Source organism: Mobula hypostoma, chromosome 30 (genome assembly GCF_963921235.1).
Source record: "Mobula hypostoma chromosome 30, sMobHyp1.1, whole genome shotgun sequence".
Classification (NCBI taxonomy): Eukaryota; Metazoa; Chordata; class Chondrichthyes; order Myliobatiformes; family Myliobatidae; genus Mobula; species Mobula hypostoma.
In genome coordinates, this window is record NC_086126.1 from 11,062,552 (window position 1) to 11,085,969 (window position 23,418).

Consider the following 23,418-nt stretch of genomic DNA (forward strand, 5'->3'; position numbering starts at 1 on the left):
TGCAAACAGTAAAAGCTCTCGTGCCCGGGCCAAGCCACCTCGATCCGGCCCGTACACGCCACGCCGCAACCGTCCTGCGCCTTCGAGACTTCGGACCACACCGCAAAAGCTCAACTCCGACAAGGAAGTAAAGGGCCAGTGATCGCTGTGATCTCTTACCGGAAGAAAGTGTGATTAATAAAGTCATCTCGCATGGGGCAGCAGGTGTCAAAGTGAAACTGACGCCCACAAAGTGCTGGAGGAACCCAGCAGGTCGGGCAAAGTCAAAACAGAGTTCGTTTGTCCTGTGCGCAAGTACACGGGTGCTCAGCGAGAGTGGAAGCTTACTTGCAATAGCGTCACAGTAACGTAGCATCTGATACACCACACTTACAAGAAAAACATCACTGAGTGGAGCCAGGAAGTCTGTGAACCCTTTAGAATTTTCACTATTCCTGCATAAATATAACCTAAAAAGTGATCTGATCTTCACTAAAACTAGATAAAGAGAACTCAACTTTATACTTTATTGTCGCCAAACAATTGATACTAGAGCATACAATCATCACAGCGATATTTGATTCTGCGCTTCCCGCTCCCTGGGTTACAAATCGAAAATAAATATTAAAAATTTAAATTATAAATCATAAATAGAAAATAGAAAAATGGAAAGTAAGGTAGTGCAAAAAAACCGAGAGGCAGGTCCGGATATTTGGAGGGTACGGCCCAGAGATCAAGGTCAGGATTACTAAATAAGTAACACAAAAAGAAACAGGAAAATAACAGAAAAAAGGCTGGTGCTTGCTCGTGCACCTTCCCCTCCTGAAATCAACAATCAGCTCCAAGAGTTTTTTGTTCCAGTGCCACTCAACCAGGAGTCCGATCTCGCTCCTGTGCGCTGACCGCTCACCCGCGGTTCGTCCAACAGCTGCGTAACAGCGAACAGGGAATAAGGACGCTGGCCTGGTTTCCTGCCGTGAGACTTCCCTTAACGCAGTTTGCCGGTGACGCGCCCTGTGTGCCCGTGGTCGCGTGAATGAAGAAACGTGCTAGTAGATATGAAGCAGACTCGTTATTTGAACACAGCAAGGTACAGCAGGCATCGTATGGAGAACACCTTCAGTGGGAAGGTCTGCCTATGCCCAGCTCTACACGCGTTTTATATGTTAAATCAGCGGTCCCCAACCACCAGGCCGCAAAGCATGTGCTACCGGGCCACGAGGAAGCGATACGAGTCAGCTGCACCTTTCCTCATTCCGTCACACACTGTTGAATTTGAACATAGGGTTGCCGACTGTCCCGTATTAGCCGGGGCATCCCGTATATTGGGCTAAATTGGTTTGTCCCATACGGGACCGCCCTTGTCCCGTATTTCCCCTGCTAAGGTAGAGCGTTCCTATGAAACCGTTCGTAAGCCGAAATGGCGTAAAGTGAAGAAGCAATTATCATTAATTTATATGGGAAAAATGTTTGAGCGTTCTCAGACCCAAAACGTAACCTACCAAATCATACCAAATAACACATAAAACCGAAAATAAATAACACTAACATATAGTAAAAGCAGGAATGATATGATAAATGCACAGCCTATATAAAGTAGAAATAATGTATGTACAGTATAGTCAGGAAGATGAAGGGGAAACTGATTTGTGGGGGAAAAAATCAGCACGTACGCGCATGTTCACACAGGTGCCCGCGCAAGGCTTCGTGGTCATGGTAGTCTTTTCCCAGGGTAAAGTGTCCCGGCATTTGACTGCTACTTTTGTCCCTTATTTGGGAGTGAGAAAGTTGGCAACCCTAACTGTAAAAGACACGTTGAGGTGAGTTTAACCCTACTTGAACCCCCCCCCCCAACCCGGTCGGCCGGTCCACAAGAATATTGTCAATATTAAACCGGTCCGTGGTGCAAAAAAAGTTGGGGACCCCTGTGTTAAATATCAAAGAAATTTCTAGAGAATCCAAACAAATCCACATTTACAATGCTTCCTTTGAATTACATGTGACAGTTTCAAATGCCTGGATCGTCCCAACGTCACACCCAGGATAAATGTCAGTTACCCTCGTACCCATGCAATGGGATGCTGATTGGATTCATGCATTTGCAGAGAGTCCGTTCAGCGCCTTTTTCCTGGTCTGCTTGGTCTGTTGGAACCTGTAGTTGAGAGCTGCATTTCAAAATAAACCTACAATCCATATTCAGAATTGAAAATTGGTGGCCGATGTTATTTACCCAAAAGTCGCCCTAACAGTGAAGTCTGACCCAGTGGTTGTCCTCTGTCCCCCTTCTGAGTGAGCAGGTCTGCGAGTCCACTCCACTGGGAGGCTGGAGGCCCGGAGGCCTGTCCTGTGGGAGGGAGGGAAGGGGCCTCCGCAGCTCTTGTCACTTGCACCGTTCTGCCGAACAACGTGGGCGCGCCACGCTGGCGCCAGACTGTAGGGCAACACTTGCGGGCCGCCCCCCCCCAGCGCGCGGTCGGGTCGGTCCGCTAACGCATTTCACCGTATGCGTCCATAAGACAGAATTAGGCCATTCCGTCCATCGGGTCTGCTCCACCATTCCAGCACGGCTGATCTGTTATCCCTCTCAACCGTGTTCTCTCTGGCGCCCTTACTGATCTAGAATCTAACAATCTCTGCTTTGAAGTGCACCCAATGACTCGGCCTCCACAGCCACCGGTGGCAACAAATTCCACAGATCCACTGTCTGGCTGAAGAAATTCCTCCTCATCTCCATTCTAAATGGACATCCCCCTATACTGAGGTTGTGCCCTCTCTTCCTAGACTCCCCCACTATTGGAAACACCCTCTCTCCATCCACTCTATCTAGGCCTTTCGATATTCGACAGGTTCCAACGAGATTTCCCGTCCCCACCCCCTCATTCTTGACACACCATCTGAGGTGAGTGAACGGAGGACCCTAGTGAAGGGCCTGCTTCCCAAGTTCCTTCCCCTCAAAGCGAATGCTACTAGTCCTGAGAGAGCGGGGTCCGAACCTGGAACCTCGGGTTCGGGGGATTCGCGGAAATGACCCCGGGGCTGAAAGGGTTAACGTAGGAGGAGCGTTTCAGGATTTGGACTCGCCCGCCTGCCCTCTCTGGGCCGGTCACCCGGCCCCGCTTCCCCAAAGTTGTTCACGAATCCACTAACGCGCGGTCTCGTCTTTCGCAGCCAACTTCCCCCACCTGTGCAACGCCACTCGGTGGGTTCCAGGCCTGCGTCCGGGGCGACGCGCGGACCGGAGCCGGCGGGAGCAGCTGGAAACGTCGCAGAGCAGTGACGGTGAGTTTCCAAGGCACCCCCTCCCCTCCTCAATCTCCGCAGTACAGCCCTTAATCTGTTTAAAGCCCCGAGGGGTATTCGAGCCAGCTACGAAGAGAGGGCGGATTTAACGAGGAGAGTGAGGAGGAGTCGTTCGGGCAGACCACAGTGAAGACGTGCCGGTTGGTAGGTTAATCGGTCATTGTAAATTGTCCCGTGATTAAGCTGGGGCTAAATCGGTGTGTAGCTGGCCGGTGTGGCTTACGTAGTCTATCTCTAAATAAGTAAACTAGTGAAGCCCCTTTTTACTGAGTGTCTCTGGAGATGTCCCTCGCTAACAGCCACTGGAGTCCGCGGTGAGGAACCCACCTTCACAGGCTCCGTACGCCTAGGGTGTGTGTGTGCGCGCGTGCGCGCGCGCGACTTTGGTCCCACCAGACTCGTGAGGTTGGGATCTCTCGCCCGCCCGAACCCCGGTTTGCGTGAACGCTGTGAGATTTACTGCCCCCGTTGGCAAGAAATAACAGGCCGCACTCTGCATACAATTATACAGAAGTATATTTATGAACGTTAACTTAACCAAAGAGTTATTAAAGAAAACGGGAAAAAAAAGCAAAGGAGGCCCATTATAATTAAGCAGTCAAGTTGGAGCTCATCTTGAAGTTGTCTTTAACCCTCAGTCTGCGTGAAAGCACACACCACGGGTGTTGCTCGAAACCCATCTTGAACTAACAAGCACCCGCAAGGGAGTATTGGCCCTTCCTCCATGAAGCCATTCGTCTGCACAAAGCACCTCGTGCAGCAGGGACTGGAGCCTCAGCCATCTCCCCTCCTGCCTTCTCCCAGCTCCCGCCAAAGTTTCCTCGACCCGCACCCATGGCCCTCACCAAGAACCTCTCCGCCCAGCGTCCTCCACACCATCCTGACTGGCTGACGCCACGTCCCTAAGCTGGACAACGAAGCCCCTGATCTCAGCTCAAACCCAAACAGGCTGAAAGCAGAACAGCCTGCTCTCACAGAAATGCTAAAATGAAATACCTACGGCATAACAGTAAAAAATCTTAACCGGGGTGTTACACTGGTAAATAGATTTAAGAAGCACTTGGTAGGTACATGGAGGGGATGGGATATTGTGACTCCATGGTCGGCCTGGACTAGTTGGGCTGAAGGGCCTGTATCTGTTCTATGTCAAACATCTTATGGTGGAGGGGAAGAATCAGTTCCTAAAACATTGAGTGTGTGTCTTCAGCCTCCTGTACCTCCTCCCGGATGCTGGCAATGAGAAGAGAGCACGTCCTGGGTGGTGGGGGTCCTTGATGATGGATGCCACCTTGTTGAGGCATCAGCTTTCTGAAGATGTCCTCGGTGCTGGGGAGGCCAGTGCTCGTGATGGAGCTCCATCATCCTACAAATCTCTGCAACTCTGTCTGATCCTGTGCAGTGGGCCCCGTTGAGGCCCAACAGGTTGTCCCCCTTCGTGCAGGCCTACGAGTCCTGTCAGAGTGAAAAGGTGAGGCAAGGAGAGATGAAAAGGCTGGAATAGAGAGAGAACCAGGCCTAAAGAGCTGAGATGACAAGAAGGTGACATAGGAAATGAAACGAGGAGAATAGTGGAATTTATCGTCTGTAAGTGGCTACTAAACTCCACATTTGGCCGACTGAGAACAGGGAGCTCCAAGTCTGGCCGTCCTCCTGGATAACATGCAGGTAAGGCCAAAGAGAAATCTGGACGATGGAAATAAGTTGGCGGGGTCGAGGGAGAGAAATGCGAAAGCAAGCTGAACTTGTGTGAAGGAGGGGAAGAGAGGGGAAGGTGAATGAGATAGAAATGAGGTGAAAGAGAGGGATAAAGATGGTGAGAATAGGTTTTCCAAAGGTTTAAACGTACATTTAGAACATAGAACATAGAAATCTACAGCACATTACAGGCCCTTCGGCCCACAATGTTGTGCCAACTGTGTAACCTACTCTAGAAGTTGCCTAGAATTTCCCTACCACATAGCCCTCTGTTTTTCTAAGCTCCATGTACCTATCTAAGAGGCTCTTAAAAGACCCTATCGTATCCGTCTCTACCACCTGTTGCATTCAACGCATGCACCACTCTTTGTGTGAAAAACTTACCCCTGACTTCCCCCTTGTAGCTACTTCCAAGCACCTTAAAACTGTGCCCTCTCATGTTAGCCATTTCAGCCCTGGGAAAAAGCCTCTGGCTACCCACACGATCAATGCCTCTCATCATTTGTACACCTCTATCAGGTCACCTCTCACCCTCCATCGCTCCAAGGAGAAAAGGCCGAGTTCATTCAACCTATTCTCATAAGGCATGCTCTCCAATCCAGGCAACATCCTTGTAAATCTCCTCTGCACCCTTTCTATGGTTTCCACATCCTTCCAGTAGTGAGGTGACCAGAACTGAACACAGTACCCTAATGGGGTCTGACCAAGATCTTATTTATAGAACATAGAACAGTACAGCTCAGGAACAGGCCATTCGGCCCACAGTGTTGTACTGAACCAGCTAGAAAAGTAAATCAAAAACAGCCAAACACTAATCCCTCCTACCTACACTGTGTCCACATCCCTCCATCTTCCTCACATCCGTGTGCCTATCCAAATACCTCTTAAAAGCCTCTAATATATTTGCCTCTACCACCATACCAGGCATCACATTTCAGGCATCCACCACTCTCTGAGTTATAAAACTTACCCCTCACATCCCCCCTGAACCTATCTCCTCTCACCTTCAAGGCATGACCTCTGATATTAAATATTTCTACCCTGGGAAATGGATATTCCCTGTCCACTCTATCTATGCCTCTCATGATCTCTATCAGATCTCCCCTCAGCCTCCAGCGCGCCAGAGAAAACAACCCAAGTTTGTCTGAGGTGATAACACATGCCCTCTAAACCAGGCAGCATCCTGGTGAACCTCATCTGCACCCTCTCCAAAGCCTCAAGGCTATTTACAAGTATGTGAAGAGCAAGAGGATAAGACGTGAGAGAATAGGATCAATCAAGTGTGACAGTGGAAAAGTGTGTGTGGAACCAGAGGAGATAGCAGAGGTACTTTGCTTCAGTATTCACTATGAAAAAGGATCTTGGTGATTGTAGAGATGACTTACAGCGGACTGAAAATTTTGAACATGTAGATATTAAGGAAGAGGAGGTGCTGGAGCTTTTGGAAAGCATCAAGTTGGATAAGTCATCGGGACCGGTACCCAGGCTACTGTGGGAGGCGAAGGAGGCGATTGCTGAGACTCTGGCGATGATCTTTGCATCATCAATGGGGACAGAAGAGGTTCCGGAGGATTGTTCCATTATTCAAGGAAGGGAGTAGAGATAGCCCAGGAAATTATAGACCAGTGAGTCTTACTTCAGTGGTTGGTAAGTTGGTGGAAAAGATCCTGAGAGGCAGGATTTATGAACATTTGGAGAGGCATAATACGATTAGGAATAGTCAGCATGGCTTTGTCAAAGGCAGGTCGTGCATTACGAGCCTGATTGAATTTCTTGTGGATGTGACTAAACACATTGATGAAGGTAGAGCAGTAGATGTGGTGTATATGGATTTCAGGAAGGCATTTGATAAGGTACCCCATGCAAGGCTTATTGAGAAAGTAAGGAGGCATGGGCTTCAAGAGGACATTGCTTTGTGGATCCAGAACTGGCTTGCCCACAGAAGGCAAAGAGTGGTTGTAGATGAGACATATTCTGCATGGAGGTCGGTGACCGGTGGTGTGCCTCAGGGCTCTATTCTGAGATCCCTCCTCCTCATGATTTTTATAAATGACCTGGATGAAGAAGTGGAGGGATGGGTTAGTAGATTTGCTGATGACACAATGGTTGGGAGTGTTGTGAATAGTGTGGAGGGCTGTCAGAATATTGATAGGATGCAAAACTGGGCTGAGAAGTGGCAGATGGAGTTCAACCCAGGTAAGTGTGAATGGTTCATTTTGGTAGGTCAAATAATGTGGCAGAATATAGCATTAATGGTAAGACTCTTGGCAGTGTGGAGGATCAGAGGGATCTTGGGGTTCGAGTCCATAGGACACTCAAAGCTGCTGCACAGGTTGACTCTGTGGTTAAGAAGGCGTACAGTGCATTGGCCTTCATCAACCGTGGGATTGAGTTTATGAACCAAGAGGTAATGTTGCAGCTATATAGGATCCTGGTCAGACCCCACTTGGAGTACTGTGCGCAGTTCTGGTCGCCTCACTACAGGAAGGATGTGGAAACCATAGAAAGGGTGCAGAGGAGATTTACAAGGATGTTGCCTGGATTGGGGAGCATGCCTTATGAGAATAGGTTGAGTGAACTCGGCCTTTTTTCCTTGAAGCGACGGAGGATGAGAGGTGACCTGATAGAGGTGTCTAAGATAATGAAAGGCAATAATTATGTGGATAGTCAGAGGCTTTTTCCCAGGGCTGAAATGGCTTGCACGAGAGGGCACAGTTTTAAGATGCTTGGAAGCAGGTACAGAGAAGATGTTAGGGGTACGTTTTTAATGCAAAGAGTGGTGAGTGCGTGGAATGGGCTACCAGCGACGGTGGTGGAGGCGGATACAATAGGGTCTTCTAAGAGACTCCTGGATAGGTACATGGAACTTAGAAAAATAGAGGGCTACGGGTAACCCTAGGTAATTTCTAAGGTAAGGACATGTTCAGCATAGCTTTGTGGGCCGAAGGGCCTGTATTGTGCTGTAGGTTTTCTATGTTCTATCCTTCCTATAGTGGGTGACCAGACCTGGATGCGATACAGCCACGAAGCAAAGAAAGCAATTGAAGCTGTTGAAAGAAAAACATCAACCCTCAACCATAAAAAACACAAATCATGCAAATGGCCACACGAATATCAACTCCCCACAACAAAAAAAGACAAATCATGCAAACAGCAACACAAACATTAACCCTCATACCAAAAAAAAACCAAATCATGCAAACAGCAACACAAACATTAACCCTCATAACAAAAAAAAACAAATCATGCAAACAGCAACACAAACATTAACCCTCAGACCAAAAAAAAACCAAATCATGCAAACAGCAACACAAACATTAACCCTCATAACAAAAAAAAACAAATCATGCAAACAGCAACACAAACATTAACCCTCAGACCAAAAAAAAACAAATCATGCAAACAGCAACAGAAAAGAATGGGCAAAAACACAGAATATATAAACATAAAACTGGAAGAGTTTTGTAACTGAAGAGTTCCTGTTGCCTTTTGTAATTGCTTGACAAATGTACACCCAGTGGCCATTTTATTCGATACATTCGTGGTCTTCCGCTGCTGTAGTCCATCTCCTTCGACGTTCGAGATCTGCGTTCAGAGACGCACTGTTGTAATGTGTGGCTATTTGAATTACTGTCGGCTTGAACCAGTCTGGCCATTCTCCTCTGACATCTCATTAACAAAGCATTTTCGCCCACAGATGCTTACCGGATGCTTTTATTTTCTTGCACCGTCCTCCGTAAACTCTCGAGACCATTGTGCGTGGAAGTCCCAGATCAGCAGTTTCTGAGATACTCAAACCACCCTGTCTGGCACCAACAATCATTCCACGGTCAAAATCAATTAGATCACATTTCTTCCCCCATTCTGATGTTTGGTCTGAACAACAACTGAACCTCTTGACAATGTCTGCATGCTTTTATGCACTGAAATGCTGCCACCTGATTGGCTGGTTAGACGCTTGCATTAACGAGCAGGTGTAGCTAATAAAGAGGCCACTGAGTGTTGATTCTCTGCCGATAACAAATCTCGAACCATCTGTAAGCACAGTATTGAGAGGAAATATTCTCTGTCTCAAACGGTCCTTAGCCAGTTTAGCTTTGAAGCAAACTTTGCTAAAGTTATCGGCGAGGTGTGGCCGACATTGTGAAGGGTTTAAGAGATTTGTCTCCGCTCGCAGATAACAGTTCCTACGACGACTCCGACGAGTGTTCCTGCAGGTACGGGCGATGTGTGCGAGGACGGAGGTGCGACTGCTATAAAGGCTTCCAGCGGGACAGCAGCGGGAAGTGCCGAGGTAGGTACAGAGCCGGTCAGCTTTTCACTCGGGGCCCCTGCTCACCTCAGTTTATGCAACCTAGCCATATAACATATAACCATATAACCATCTAACAATTACAGCACGGAAACAGGCCATCTCGGCCCTTCTAGTCCGTGCCGAACTCTTACTCTCACCTAGTCCCACCGACCTGCACTCAGCCCATAACCCTCCATTCCCTTCCTGTCCATATATCTGTCCAATTTAACTTTAAACGACAACATCGAACCTGCCCCAACCACTTCTGCTGGAAGCTCATTCCACACAGCTACCACTCTCTGAGTAAAGAAGTTCCCCCTCATGTTACCCCTAAACTTTTGCCCTTCAACTCTCAACTCATGTCCTCTTGTTTGAATCTCCCCCACTCTCAATGGAAAAAGCCTATCCACGTCAACTCTATCAATCCGCCTCATAATTTTAAACACCTCTATCAAGTCCCCCCCTCAACCTCTACATTCCAAAGAATAAAGACCCAACTTCTCTGTAACTTAGGTGATGAAACCCAGGTAACATTCTAGTAAATCTTCCCTGTACTCTCTCTATTTTGTTGACATCTTTCCTATAATTCTGTGACCAGAACTGTACACAATACTCCAAATTTGGCCTCACCAATGCCTTGTACAATTTCAACATTACATCCCAACTCCTATACTCAATGCTCTGATTTATAAAGGCCAGCATAGCGAAAGCTTTCTTCACCACCCTATCCACGTGAGATTCCACCTTCAGGGAACTATGCACCACTATTCTTAGATCCCTCTGTTCTACAGCATTCTTCAATGTCCTGCCATTTACCATGTATGTCCTATTTTGATTAGTCCCACCAATCAGCTGAGCTGGGAGAGGAATTCAAAATTGAGGTCGTTGTGAGGCCTTTGTCGATCAGGGTTGACCTTAGGGGTTGCGGCCTAGCTGTCTAAATACGCAAGCCTGGCCAGTATGATTACGGAGAGCAAGCTGTTGCCCATGTAGCAAGCTCCCCAGACCCACGCGTCTGATGAACCCAAAGAGACCGATGCGGTTTGGCACCGGCCGCGTCGCGGGAGTTGCCAGTTGGCGTTGAACTCAACTTAGGACTGCTTCAGAGACTCCAGCTCCAGATCTCCCCCTCCGGATTTAATCCCGAGGCCTTCCCCATGACTGGGTATCGTCGCAAGGCAGCAGAGGTTTGAGATCAGTGTTTTCTCTCTCCTGGATGAGCTGTCACACACAGCCCGGAGCGACTGTTTTTAAGGCACCAGTGACCCGCCTTTGCCCCTTATCCTGTCAATAGAAATGGTTCCACTGGGCTTAGTAGCTAAGCCACGCATGAAGGCCAGGAGCTGGGCTGGGTTGTCAGACGCACGCCAATACCAGCCCCAGCTATAACAACCTTTAAGAAAATTTTAAGGTTATTAAAATGTCTGATAAACTAAACACCTTGAAAGGCTTTGCAAACGGAACAAGTGCTACACCTGCCCCTACACCTCCTCCCTCACGACCATTCAGGGCCCCAAACAGTCCTTCCAGGTGAGGCAGCGCTTCACCTGCGAGTCTGTCGGGGTCACGTACCGCGCCCGGTGCTCCCGGTACGGCCTCCTCGTATCAGAGAGAGCCTTCGCTCTATCTGCCACAAAATGCGGGATCTCCCGGTGGCTGCCCACCTCACTTTACTTCCTATTCCCGTTCCGACTTGTCAGTCCCCGGCCTCCTCTACTGCTGTGATGGGGCCACACTCAGACTGGAGGAGCAACACCTTATATTCCGTCTGAGTAGCCTCCAACCTGATGGCAAGAATAGCGATTTAACTAACTTCTGGTAATTGCACCCCCCACTTCACCATTCCCCATTCCTATTCCCTTGTCTCACCTTATCTCCTTACCTGCCCGCCACCTCCCTCTTCCCTTTCTTCAATGGCCTTCTGTCCTCTCCTATCACATTCCCCCTTCTCCAGCCCTCCATCTTTTTCACCAATCCACTTCCCAGCTCTTTACCTCACCCAGTGTCACCTATCACCTGCCACTCTGACTTCTCCCCTTCCTTTCCACGCCTGGCGAAGAGTCTCGGCCCGAAACGTCGACAGTTTACTCTTTTCCATGGATGCTGCCTGGCCTGCTGAGTTCCCCCAGCGTCTGGTGTGTGTTACATTGAAAGGCCGTCACAGCAAGTGACACCAACACCAGTGTCCAGGGTAGAGATGATATACGTTAAGCAGTAAGTGAGAATCCTACGCTGTCCCAGCAAGCATTCCCGGGGCAGGGGCAGCACAGGCTAAAGGTAGAACGAAGCTCCCTCTTTAGTGTTGAACTTTCATGGGAGCTGTTGTTTTGTTATTTAAGTTTCTTGGAGTCGTAGAGTCGTAATAAAGTACAGCACCGAAACAGGCCCTTCAGCCCATCTAGTCCATGCTGAACTATTTAAGCAGCCTACTCACATCGACCTGCACCGGGACCATACCCCTACCATCCATGTACCTATCCAAACTTCTTTTAAACGTTGAAATCGAGCTCGCACGCACCACTTGTGCTGGCAGCTCGTTCCACACTCCCACCACCCTCTGAGTGAAGTTTCCCCTCATGTTCTCCTTAAACTTTTCACTCATCACCCTTAACCCATGACCCCTAGTTGTAGTCTCAGCCAACCTCGGTGGGAAAAGCCTGCTTGCATTTACCCCTATTTATACCCCTCATAATTCTGTATACCTCTATCAGATCTCTCAATCTTCTAGGTTCCAAGGAATGAAGTCCTAACCTGTTCAGTCTTTCCTTATAACTCAGGTCCTCCAGACCTGGCAACGTCCTTGTAAATGTTCTCTGCACTCTTTCAACCTTGTTTACATCTTGCCTATAGGTAGGTGACCAAAACTGCACACAATACTCCAAATTAGGCCTCACCAACATCTTATACAACTTCAACATCCCATCTCCTGTACTCAGTGCATTGATTTACAAAGACCAATGTGCCAAAAGCTTTCTTTACGACCCTATCTACCTGAAACCCCTTTTTACCTGGCGTCTCTAGAGAAGCGGCTCATTAACCCCTCGCTAACAGCCACTGGACTCGACTGTGAGGAAACCACCTTCCCCCGGACTCCGTACGTCTAGGGTAGACATGACTTGGGTCCCACCATACTCAGGACGTCTTGCCCACCCGAGCCACGATCTGTGTCAGTACTGTGTAATTACTGTTCCATGCAATCACCCGTTGACAGACCGTACACGGCATACAATTTATAGAGGAAGTATATTTATGAATGTTAACCAAACCATTATTAAAGAAGGAAAAATAAAACCAAAAGGGCCCATCATAATTAATACAGACGTGCACAGGGTGGAGCTCAAATCTTCCAAAAGCTGATACGTCCATTGTATTCATGGCCCCAAATCCTATTCACCGATTACTGGTAGAATTTCCCCATGGACTCCATCAAATCATGCATTGCTGTTGGATCGAATCCTATTGCTGATTCTCTCGAGCTTCTCTTGCCAAAGAAGACCTCAACCTATCTCAGTGCCCTCCGCCCAGCATTCTCTAGCACCTTCTCCCAATTCCACCATCCTGATTAGATGACACAACATTCCTAAGCATGAACATCACCAGGGGTGCAGTGGTAGCTGGAGCGCTCTGAAACGTTTTCGGCACCTCTTTAAGAAAAAAAGCCTAAATAAACAAGCTAATTAATTAGGTGCTGCCCAAGGTGATTTGAGTCTCTCAGAAACTGCTGATCTCCCGGGATTTTTATGCACAACATACTCAGGAGTTTGCAAAGAATGGTGCCAAAAACAAAAAAAAAATCCAGCAATTGGCTCTTCCATGAGTGAAAACATCATGTTAAATTTCAACATTACATTGTACAACTCCTATACTCAATGCTCTGATTTATAAAGGCCAGCATACCAAAAGCTTTCTTCACCACCCTATCCACATGAGATTCCAACTTTAGGGAACTATGCACCATTATTCCTAGCTTCCCCTGTTCTACTGCATTCTTCAATGCCCTGCCATTTACCATGTATGTCCTATTTTGATTAGTCCTACCAATCAGCTAAGCTGGGAGAAGAATTCAAAATTGAGGTCGTTGTGAGGCCTTCGTCGGTCAGGGTTGATCTTAAGGGCTGTGGCCTAGATGTCTAGATACGCAAGCCTGGCCAGTATGATTACGGAGAGCAAGCCATTGCCCATGTAGCAAGCTCCCCAGACCCACGCGTCTGATGAACCCAAAGTTTTTGGTTTTTGGTACCATTCTTTGTAAACTCCAGAGTATGTTGTGCATAAAAATCACAGGGGATCAGCCGTTTCTGAGAGACTCAAATCCCTACATTGGCAGTAAGACCTTAACCAGGGCGTTACGTACCTGTGACACGCTTTCAAGGAACCACAGACCTGCATTCCCAGATCCCTTTGTTCTACCGCACTCCTCTGCGCCCTCCCACTCACGGTGCAAGACCTACTCTGGCTGGTCCTACCAAAGTGCAACTCTTCACACTTGTCTGCGTTAAATTCCATTTCTCAGCCCATTTTTCCGGCTGGCCCAGGTCCCACTGCAAGCTGTGTTCGTTTTTCACTACCCCCCCACCCCGCCAGATCTTGGTGGCATCTGCATTTCTTCTTTATGCTCTGCAGAGCATCAGGAGCGCAGGTTAGGTTCAGAGCGAAGCACTCTCTACAAAGGCCTCTCAAATATTTCGGGGTGAAGTAGTGCACGCGTAAGTTTGATACCAAGCACTTTCAGGTCAGAGCCAACGAGGCTTATATACTGAGGTTCACTGGGGCCCTTCTTTGATGGGCTGGAGTACATCCTAACAAGGAGAAATACAGAACTTGCAATAGTACAGGCCCTTCGGCCCATGATGTTGTGCCAGCCCTAAACCTACACCAAGATAAGTCTACCCTTCTCTCCCACATTTCTCTTTCATCAAGGTTGTCTTAAATGTCCATTATGTATCTGTCTCTACCATTACCTCTGGCTAAGTTTTCCACACACTCTGTGTGTGTAAAAAAAACTAAAATATCTCAGAGAAACCCCCCCCCCCCATACTTTCCTCCAAGCACCTTAAAGCAATGCTCCCTGCTATTATCAATTTCCACCCTGGAAATACAAGACCATAAGGTACAGGAGCAGAATTAGGCCATTCAGCCCATCGAGTCTGCTCCGCCATGCCATGGCTGATCCGAAATTCTACTCAACCCCATACACCTGCCTTCTCACCATATCCTTTGATGCCCTGACCGATCAGGAAACGATCAACTTTCGCCTTAAATACACGCATGGACCTGGCCTCCACCGCAGTCTGTGGCAGAGCATTCCACAGATTCACTACTCTCTGGCTAAAAAAAAAAATTCCTCCTGACCTCTGTTCTAAAAGGTCGCCCCTCAGTTTTGAAGCTGTGCCCTCTAATTCTGGATACCCCCAGAGGAAACATCCTCTCCACATCCACCCTATTTAGTCCTTTCAACATACAGTAGGTTTCAATGAGATCCTTCTCCATTCTTCTAAATTCCTGTGAGTACAGGCCCAAAGCTGCCAAACGCTCCTCATATGTTAACCCCTTCATTCCGGGAATCATTCTCGTGAACCTCCTCTGGACTCTTTCCAATGACAACACATCCTTTCTGCGATACGGGGCCCAAAACTGTTGACAATACTCCAAGTGCAACCTGACCAGTGTCTTACAAAGCCTCAGCATTATCTTCTTACTTTTATATTTCTATTCCCTTTGAAATGAATGCCAACATTGTCTGGGAGTCTTCCACGAGGATACCTAAGTCTCTCTGCACCTCTGATGTTTGAACCTTCTCCCCATTTAGATAACAGTCCGCACTATTGTTCCTTTTACCAAAATGCATTGTCGTACATTTCCCAACACTGGCTCTGGCTGTCCACTCTATCTTATCAGTTTGTACACCTCTACCGGTCATCCTCTTCCCCTCCAGAGAGAAAAGCCCAAGGCCACCCAACCTATCTTGAGGTGTCGCAGTCGCTTAGCGGCTAGCACAACGCTTTACCGTACCGGCAACCCGGGTTCAATTCCTGTCGCTGCCTGGAAAGAGTTCGTACGTTCTTCCCATGACCGCGTGGGTTTCCTCCAGGTGCTCCAGTTTCCTCCCACAGTCCAAAGACCTACCAGTTGGTAGGTTAATTGGTCATTGTAAGCTGTCCTGTGATTGGGCTAAGATTAAATCAGGGAGTTGCTTGGCTCGAAGGGCCTATTCTGCGCCGTATGTCAATAAGGAGAAGATGACGACGACATGCTCTCTAATCCAGGCAGCATCCTGGTAAACCTCCTCTGCAGCTGCTCTAAAGGCTTCCCCCTCCTCCTTATAATGAGGGGACTGAACTGAACAGGTGTTCTGTCAATATTTAATTAAAACTTGTTGTAAATCAAAATAAACATACACTCCAAGCTCCAATTTTGTATACTTAAAGGCCAAAAGAAAATTAAATATAGGACCAGGCTCTCCTCTTGCTGACAAACTTCTCCATAAGGTCACAGTGTCCAAACAAGTTATCAGAGCCCAAGTCACCATGCTTGGAACCTACAGAGGGGATCTGGACTGGATCTCAAGAGTGGAAAACAATTCTCGTTCCTTCTGGATCAGTTTCCATGACATGAACAGGAGGGATTTTTTCCCCATTAACCCATTTTTCCTGTTACTTGAGAGGGTGCTAAATTTTATAAGTGGCTAAAAACAACCTCAACGGTTAGTATGCTTCTGTAACGATGGGTTAACAGTGATCTCCATGAACCCCATATACACATATGCTATGGAAAGACCATGGGGTCAGAGGTTCACAACTATCTAGAAACATAGAAAACCTACAGCACAATACAGGCCCTTTGGCCCACAAAGCTGTGCTGAACATGTCCCTACCTTAGAACAACCTAGGCTTTACCCATAGCCCTCTATTTTTCCAAGCTCCATGCAGCCATCTAGGAGCCTCTTAAGAGACCCTATTGTTTCCGCCTCCACCACCATCGCTGGCAGCCCATTCCACGCACTCACCACTCTCTGCGTAAAAACTTACCCCTGACATCTCCCCTGTACCTACTTCCAAGCACCTTAAAACTGTGCCCTCTCGTCCTAGCCATTTCAGCCCTGGGGAAAAGCCTCTGACTATCCACACGATCAATGATTCTCATTATTTTGAACACCTCTAACAGGTCACCTCTCATCCTCCGTCATTCCAAGGAGAAAAGGCTGAGTTCACTCAACCTATTCTCATAAGGCATGCACCCTAATCCAGGCAATATCCTTGTGAATCTCCTCTGCACCCTTTCTACGGTTTCCACGACCTTCTTGTAGTGAGGCGACCAGAACTGAGCACAGTACTCCAAGTGGGGTCTGACTAGCGTCCTATATAGCTGCAACATTACCTCTCGGCTCTTAAACTCAATCCCACGATTGATGAAGGCCAATGCACTGTATGCCTTCTTAACCACAGAGTCAACCTGTGCAGCAGCTTTGAGTGTTCTATGGACTCGGAGCCTAAGATCCCTCTGATCCTCCACGCTGCCAAGAGTTTTACCATTAATACTATATTCTGCCATCATATTTGACCTACCAAAATGAACCACCTCACACTTACCTGGGTTAAACTCCCTCTGCCACTTCTCAGCCCAGTTTTGTATCCTATCAATGTCCCGTTGTAACCTCTGACAGCCCTCCACACTATCCACAAGACCCCCAACCTTTGTGTTATCAGCAAATTTACTAACCCATCCCTCCACTTCCTCATCCAGGTCATTTATAAAAATCACAAAGAGAAGGGGTTCCAGATCAGATCCCTGAGGCACACCACTGGTCACCGGCCTCCATGCAGAATATGACCCATTTACAACCACTCTTTGCCTTCTGTGGGCAAGCCAGTTCTGGATCCAAAAACCAATGTCCCCTTGGATCCTATGTCTCCTTACTTTCTCAATAAATCTTGCATGGGGTACCTTATCAAATGCCTTACTGAAATCCATATACACTACACCTACTGCTCTACCTTCATCAATGTGTTTAGTCACATCCTCAAAAAATTAAATCAGGCTCGTAAGGCACGACCTGCCTTTGACAAAACCATGCTGACTATTCCTAATCATATTATGCCTCTCCAAATGTTCATAAATCCTGCCTTTCAGGATCTTCTCCATCAACTTACCAACCACTGAAGTAAGACTCGCTGGCCTATAATTTCCTGGGCTATCCCTACTCCCTTTCTTGAATAAGGGAACAACATCCACAACCCTCCAATCCTCCGGAACCTCTCCCGTCCTCATTGATGATGCAAAGATCATTGCCAGAGGCTCAGCAATCTCCTCCCTCACTTCCCACAGTAGCCTGAGGTACATCTCATCTTGTCCCAGTGACTTAGTCCAACTTCATGCTTTCCAAAAGCTCCAGCACCAACTCTTCCTTAATATATCTACATGCTCAAGCTTTTCAGTCCACTGCAAGTCATCCCTACAATCGCCAAGATCCTTTTCCATAGTGAATACTGAAGCAAAGTATTCATTAAGTACCCCCGCTATTTCCTCCGGTTCCATACACACTTTTCCACTGTCACACTTGATTGGTCCTATTCTCTCATGTCTTATCCCCTTGCTCTTCACATACTTGTAGAATGCCTTGGGGTTTTCCTTAATCCTGTCTGCTAAATAGTTCTGGACAAGAGGTAGAATCTGTGAATTATTACAGTGCCAGAGGTGGCTGCCTGCTGTACATAGTGATTTAGTTAGTACTAAATGTATACAGTTTTCCTGTATCTTATTTTCCTTGGATTAAAACCATAACACATAGGAGCAGAATCAGGCCATTTGGCCCATCGAGTTTGCTCTGCTATTCCATCATGGCTGATTTATTATCCCTCTCAAATCCACTCTCCTGCCTTCTCCCCGTAACCTTTGACGCCCTGACTAATCAGGAACCTATCAACCGCTGCTTTAAATATAAGGAACATAAGAAATAGGAGCAGGAGTAGGCCATCTGGCCCATCAAGCCTGCCCCGCCATTCAATAAGATCGTGGCTGATCTGTCTGTAAATTCAGCTCCATCTACCTGCCTTTTCCCCATAACCCTTAATTCCCCTACTATGTAAAAATCTGTCTAACTGAATCTTAAATATATTTAGTGAGGAAGCCTCAACTGCTTCCCTGGGCAAAGAATTCCACAGATTCACCACTCCCTTGGAAAACAGTTTCTCCTCATCTCCATCCTAAATCTTTTCCCCTGAATCTTGAGGTAATGTCCCCTAGTTCTAGTCTCACCTACCAATGGAAACAACTTTCCTACTTCTATCTTATCTATCCCTTTCAAAATTTTGTATGTTTCTATAAGATCCCCTTTCACTCTTCTGAATCCCAGAGAGTATAGTCCCAGGTGACTCAATCTCTCCTCATAACCAATATGACTAATGACTTGGCCTCCACAATTGCCTCTGGCAACGAATTCCACAGATTCACCACCCTCTCGCTAAAGAAATTCCTCCTCATCTTTAAAGCGGATACCCTTCTACTCTGAGACTGTGCCCTCCAGTCTTAACCCACCCGACTATATCCACGTCCACTCTATCAAGGCCTTGCGATATTCGGTGGGTTTTAATGAGATCTCCCCACTTCTAAACTCCAGCAAGTACAGGCCCAGAGACATCCTTTCATTCCAGGGATCATTCTTGTGAACCTTCTCCCAACGCCAGCACATCCTTTCTTAGATAAAGGTCCCAAAACTACTCATCAACATTCCAACACCTTATAAAAATCTCAGCATTGCAGCCTTGCTTTTATGTTCTAGTTCTGTTGAAACGGATGCTATCATTGCATTTGCCTCCTCAACCTGCAAGTTTGATATTCCTTGAGGTCTACTGCACCTCTGATTTCTGATTGTATTTTTGCCCATTTAGAAAATAGTCGAAGCCTTTATCCTTTCTATGAAAGTGCATAACCATACACTTCCCTACACCATATTCCCTCCGTCACTTCTCTGTCCTTAAGTTACCCTCCCTCCGTTATTTAAAAATGTTATCATGAACCTTATTCATTGCTCTCTGGCCTGCAGATATCAACGAATGTCGTGAGCGACATCACAAGGGATCCCTCTGCAAGAACGCAAGGTGCGTGAACACCATGGGCTCGTACCGATGCGTCTGCTTCCAAGGTTTTGTGCCAGAACGACGCCACGGGAGATGCATACGGCGGAAGATGAGCTAAAAAACCTCCGCACAGGCGCAGAACCAGATGCAAATTAAAACTCTCGTCCATTTCTCTTTTTTCTTTCTTTTGGCCAGGCCGACCCTTGAAGGAACCATGTCTCAAACGATAACTTTGAAAATATTTGTTTAATTTTTTTGGAAAGACGTGTTTAACGTTCTGAAACAATGCAGGGGGAGGAAAAGAAGCCTTAGTTTACCATTACCTTTGGTTGGTGGTGCTTAGTTGTCCAATATGTATTTTATATCGAATGATCGTTTTAAAAGATTTTTACACAATTTGGTGGCTAGTTTGACCACATCCGGAACGCTAAACCAAAGAACTCCTGAACAGTGGTGCCATAGATTTCTGTTTGCAGAAGATTTGGCGAGGCAGCCACTTCCCAATTTGAACCAAAACGAGAGTTGAAAGACGTTGGCCACGTGTTGATATGGTGGCAACAAAGGACGCCATCAGCTGCCTTATTGAGTGTACCGTTGATATTTTAGAGACACCGCTACAGACTGGACTGATGATGTAGATACTAATATAGGATATGAAGCCACTGGCCAATCAGTAATATACAGCTTGAAGGTAAAATGGCCCAACTTTCTGCTTAATAGATTGACAAGGTGAAAAGTTCAAACCTCGAAAGCATTGCTGTAGTTTTCTTAGCTGTACGTTCTTTGGAATGTTCTAATTTCTAAAAGACCTACCACCTACAGGTTCTGTTCTCACCAGAGAGAGAGAACATTTTGGAGCCATTCCAGCGTTTGCATTCAAGGGCCACACTTCCGTCAAGATGGTGGGGGTGGGGGGGGGAGCGTTGTGTGGACATCAGAGACGGCTGAATGTCTAGCAGCGCTGTAGAAGTACACACATGCACAAGGATTGGGCATTTGAGAAATGGGGACCACTTACTGAGAAATTATTCAATGAACCTGTTATGTGGAGAATAAGAGCCAAAAGATATAGGATAACACAAGATGCTGGAGGAACTCGGCAGGTCAGCACGGAAAGGAACAGGGTCGCGGTTTCAAACCTAGTCCTTCTTCAAGTCCTGAAGACCTGACCTGCTTAGCTCCTCCAGCATTTTGTGTGTGTTACTCTGGATTTCTTCCATCTCCTGTGTTAAGGAGACAGGAAGGAAGCATGATCAGTGATGTAGCTCCAAAATATTAATAGTCATCACCCTCTAGGAACATTCCCTCAAGCATTGAAGAAATTCGAGTAAGCTTTCATATATTAAAAAAAATTTTAAAGTCAGAATAGTACACACAGAAACAGGCGCTTCAGCCCATCTAGTCCATACAAAACTATTTAAACTGCCTACTCTCATCGACCTGCAGTGGGACCATAGCCCTCCATACCCCTACCGTCCATGTACCTATCCAAACCTCTCTTTAAATGTTAAAAATCGAGCTTGCATGCACCTCTTGCACTGGCGGTTTGTTCCTCACTTCCACGACCCTCTGAGTGAAAATGTTTCCCCTCACAGTCCCCTTAAACTTTTTCCCTTTCACCCTTAAACCATGACCTCAGGTTGTAGTCCCACCCAACCTCAGTGGAAAAAGCCTGCTTGCATTTACCCTGTCCAGACTCCTCACAATTTTGTACACCTCTATCAAATCTCCTCTCAATCTTCTAAGTTCCAAGGAATAAAGTCCGAACCTATGCAATCTTTGTAAATTTTCTCTGTACTCTTCCAACCTCTGACATCTTTCCTGCAGGTAGCTTTCTTGCACACGTTCTCCCACTAATAATCTTTTCCAAATGTTTAGTTCAATGGGTAGCCTTCCAACTACCTGTCTCTTTCCCTCATAGCTCACATGAGCCATGAGAAGGTGATTTGGTCACAGACATGCCAAGATGAAACTGCAGGTTACCTGCATACCCTTTGATAAAGCAGCTTCTTCAAAGTACAGGCCATGCTCTGTCCAATGTGTGCGCAACCCAATGGACCACGCTCTTTCCATTCTCAGTGACAAGTCACTTAAACTTAGACTGGGAGGAGTGTATCCTGGCTGTGTTGTGGATATCCCCCTGCAGATGCCTGACTGACATACCTGTCTCACTCACTCGTGTTGAAGGCCTCTCTGCCCTCATCTCGGAAGTGCTGGGGTACAGGCACTCTCACAACTCCCCCACCCAAATCGATGTGCGGTGTCACTCAGCTCTGCAAGGTTGGTAAGCAGCCTGCAAGAATAGCAATGCAAGTCGGTCTTGCGCAGCACACTCTGCTCCCATATCTTACCCTCCCTAACACTGGGCTATTGGGAATGCGTTGGAATTCCACTTGGGAATGACTGAGAGAAGAGTACGAGACACAAGAGGCAGCCAATCAAAAATGACAATCAAGAACAGCGTAAATGTCAAATATTTATTTTAATAGATGTCTTTTTTTTTTAAAGTTTTGATAGATTTGCAATAAACTTTTTATCTACGCGATCTCTATGGTTTTAGTGCTCCAGTATAGGATCAGTCCATTTTTTTTTTTAAAAAGTGCTGTACAATTAATGGAAGGCTGTATCCACCCACAGACGAGCTGTACTGTGCAACTGGAATCCATAAAGCACCGGCTGGATACAGGCTCCGACTGGGTCTTTTATTCTGAGGCGAACATCGCACACAGATTTGAGTCTTAGTGCAGGGTGGTCACCAAAAGGGAAAAGTGCTAGAGAATTCTCTTGGCTTCGCCACGAATCTTGCTGGAAATCTGGAGAGGAGGCACTGGGGGGGGGGGGGGGAGTTCTATTAGTCCGGCCTCCCCAAAGCCGGCTGTTTGCCCAAAGGTTTTACTCTAGATGTCAAAGAGTATCATCTCCACGTTGGTTTGACAACTTCTGTGCACGTTATAGCGACTTCCCAACAATCTTCCACATAAAGCCCTGGGTAGGATGTTGCTTATCAAGAAGTGCTTTTCATATACAGCAATTGATATATATATATTTTTTTTGCAATTAATTGAGACTCCCCTTAGGGCTCCGAAGGGTTAGTGTCGAAGTTCACGCTTTATGGATGGAGTATTTCCCTTTTTGAAGCTGGCTGACGTACAGCTTGGTCTTGCTGCCATCGGAACGACGGAGCCAGACCTCTCCCGTGCTGACAGCCGTGATCAGTGCGCTGGAGGGGAAGAGAAAAGAATCGCGTCACAAGGATGCCGACCCAGCTGATCCAAGCCTGTCTGACGTGCCCGCAGTCCACTGTGCAAGTCCCAACTGAGGGGATCCCCAGCCCTCACCTCACGGGGCAGGTGGTCCTCTCCCCAATCCATGACTGGCCCTGAATTGTTCGGGCAGGACATTGGGTTCGAGTGCCCAGTGCTGGTGGACCAGAGCGCCTTGCCACCCTTCACAACCACCAGGGTGTGCAACTATGGGCAACATCAGCATAAAGCACCAAACCACATTGGCCCAACATTCAGATCAGGAACGGGGGGAATGGCTGACTTTTCTCTAGCCCAGTGACACCCCGATTACTGTACTCCCATTGCCTCAGCAAGGAAGTGGGAAGACAAACAGAAGCACGAGGTAGCTGATTCACTCCACACAGCCTGTGTCCACGGCACTGTGCTGAAGGTGGTGCACGCGGCCATGTATTCAAAGGATAACCTGTCAGCTTTGATAACAACATGCTGCCATTGTGAAGACCCCTGCTAGAAAGGGGGACAATTAAGTTCAGATGAGGCATCTGAAGTCAAAGGTTTACAAGGTGGACAGAGGTGAGGGAGGGGAGTTCCACAGAGTGACTGAGAAAGGCTGATGGTCCATTGAAAGGGAAATGGTGAGTTTGTGTAGCTTTGTGAGTCAGATTCAGATTCAGATTGATTTTGATAATCAAATGTACATCGAAGCAAACAGTGAAATGAGTTATTTGCGTTGACAACTGGCATGATAGTGTAGTGGTTAGCACAACACTTTACAGTACCAGCGACCCGGGTACAATTCCCACCACCATCTGTAAGGAGTTTGTACGTT

General features: G+C 47.1%; 2 protein-coding genes across 6 annotated transcripts in view; one reads left to right on the forward strand and one right to left on the reverse strand.

Moving 5' to 3' along the window:
* ltbp3 (latent transforming growth factor beta binding protein 3) overlaps window positions 1–22,239 on the forward strand; it is a 287,951-nt gene extending 265,712 nt beyond the window's left edge. For all 5 annotated transcript variants that reach the window (XM_063036411.1, XM_063036414.1, XM_063036412.1 and 2 more), the window contains 3 exons: window positions 3,148–3,258; window positions 9,152–9,268; window positions 19,311–22,239. In XM_063036411.1, the coding sequence (XP_062892481.1) occupies window positions 3,148–3,258; window positions 9,152–9,268; window positions 19,311–19,462 (380 nt within the window). In that variant the 3' untranslated portion in view covers window positions 19,463–22,239. The remainder of the gene's footprint in view (window positions 1–3,147; window positions 3,259–9,151; window positions 9,269–19,310) is intronic.
* LOC134339698 (breast cancer metastasis-suppressor 1 homolog) overlaps window positions 21,810–23,418 on the reverse strand; it is a 32,617-nt gene continuing 31,008 nt past the window's right edge. Inside the window, exon 12 of the mRNA XM_063036417.1 lies at window positions 21,810–22,564. Coding sequence (XP_062892487.1) covers window positions 22,447–22,564 — 118 coding nt within the window. The 3' untranslated portion in view covers window positions 21,810–22,446. The remainder of the gene's footprint in view (window positions 22,565–23,418) is intronic.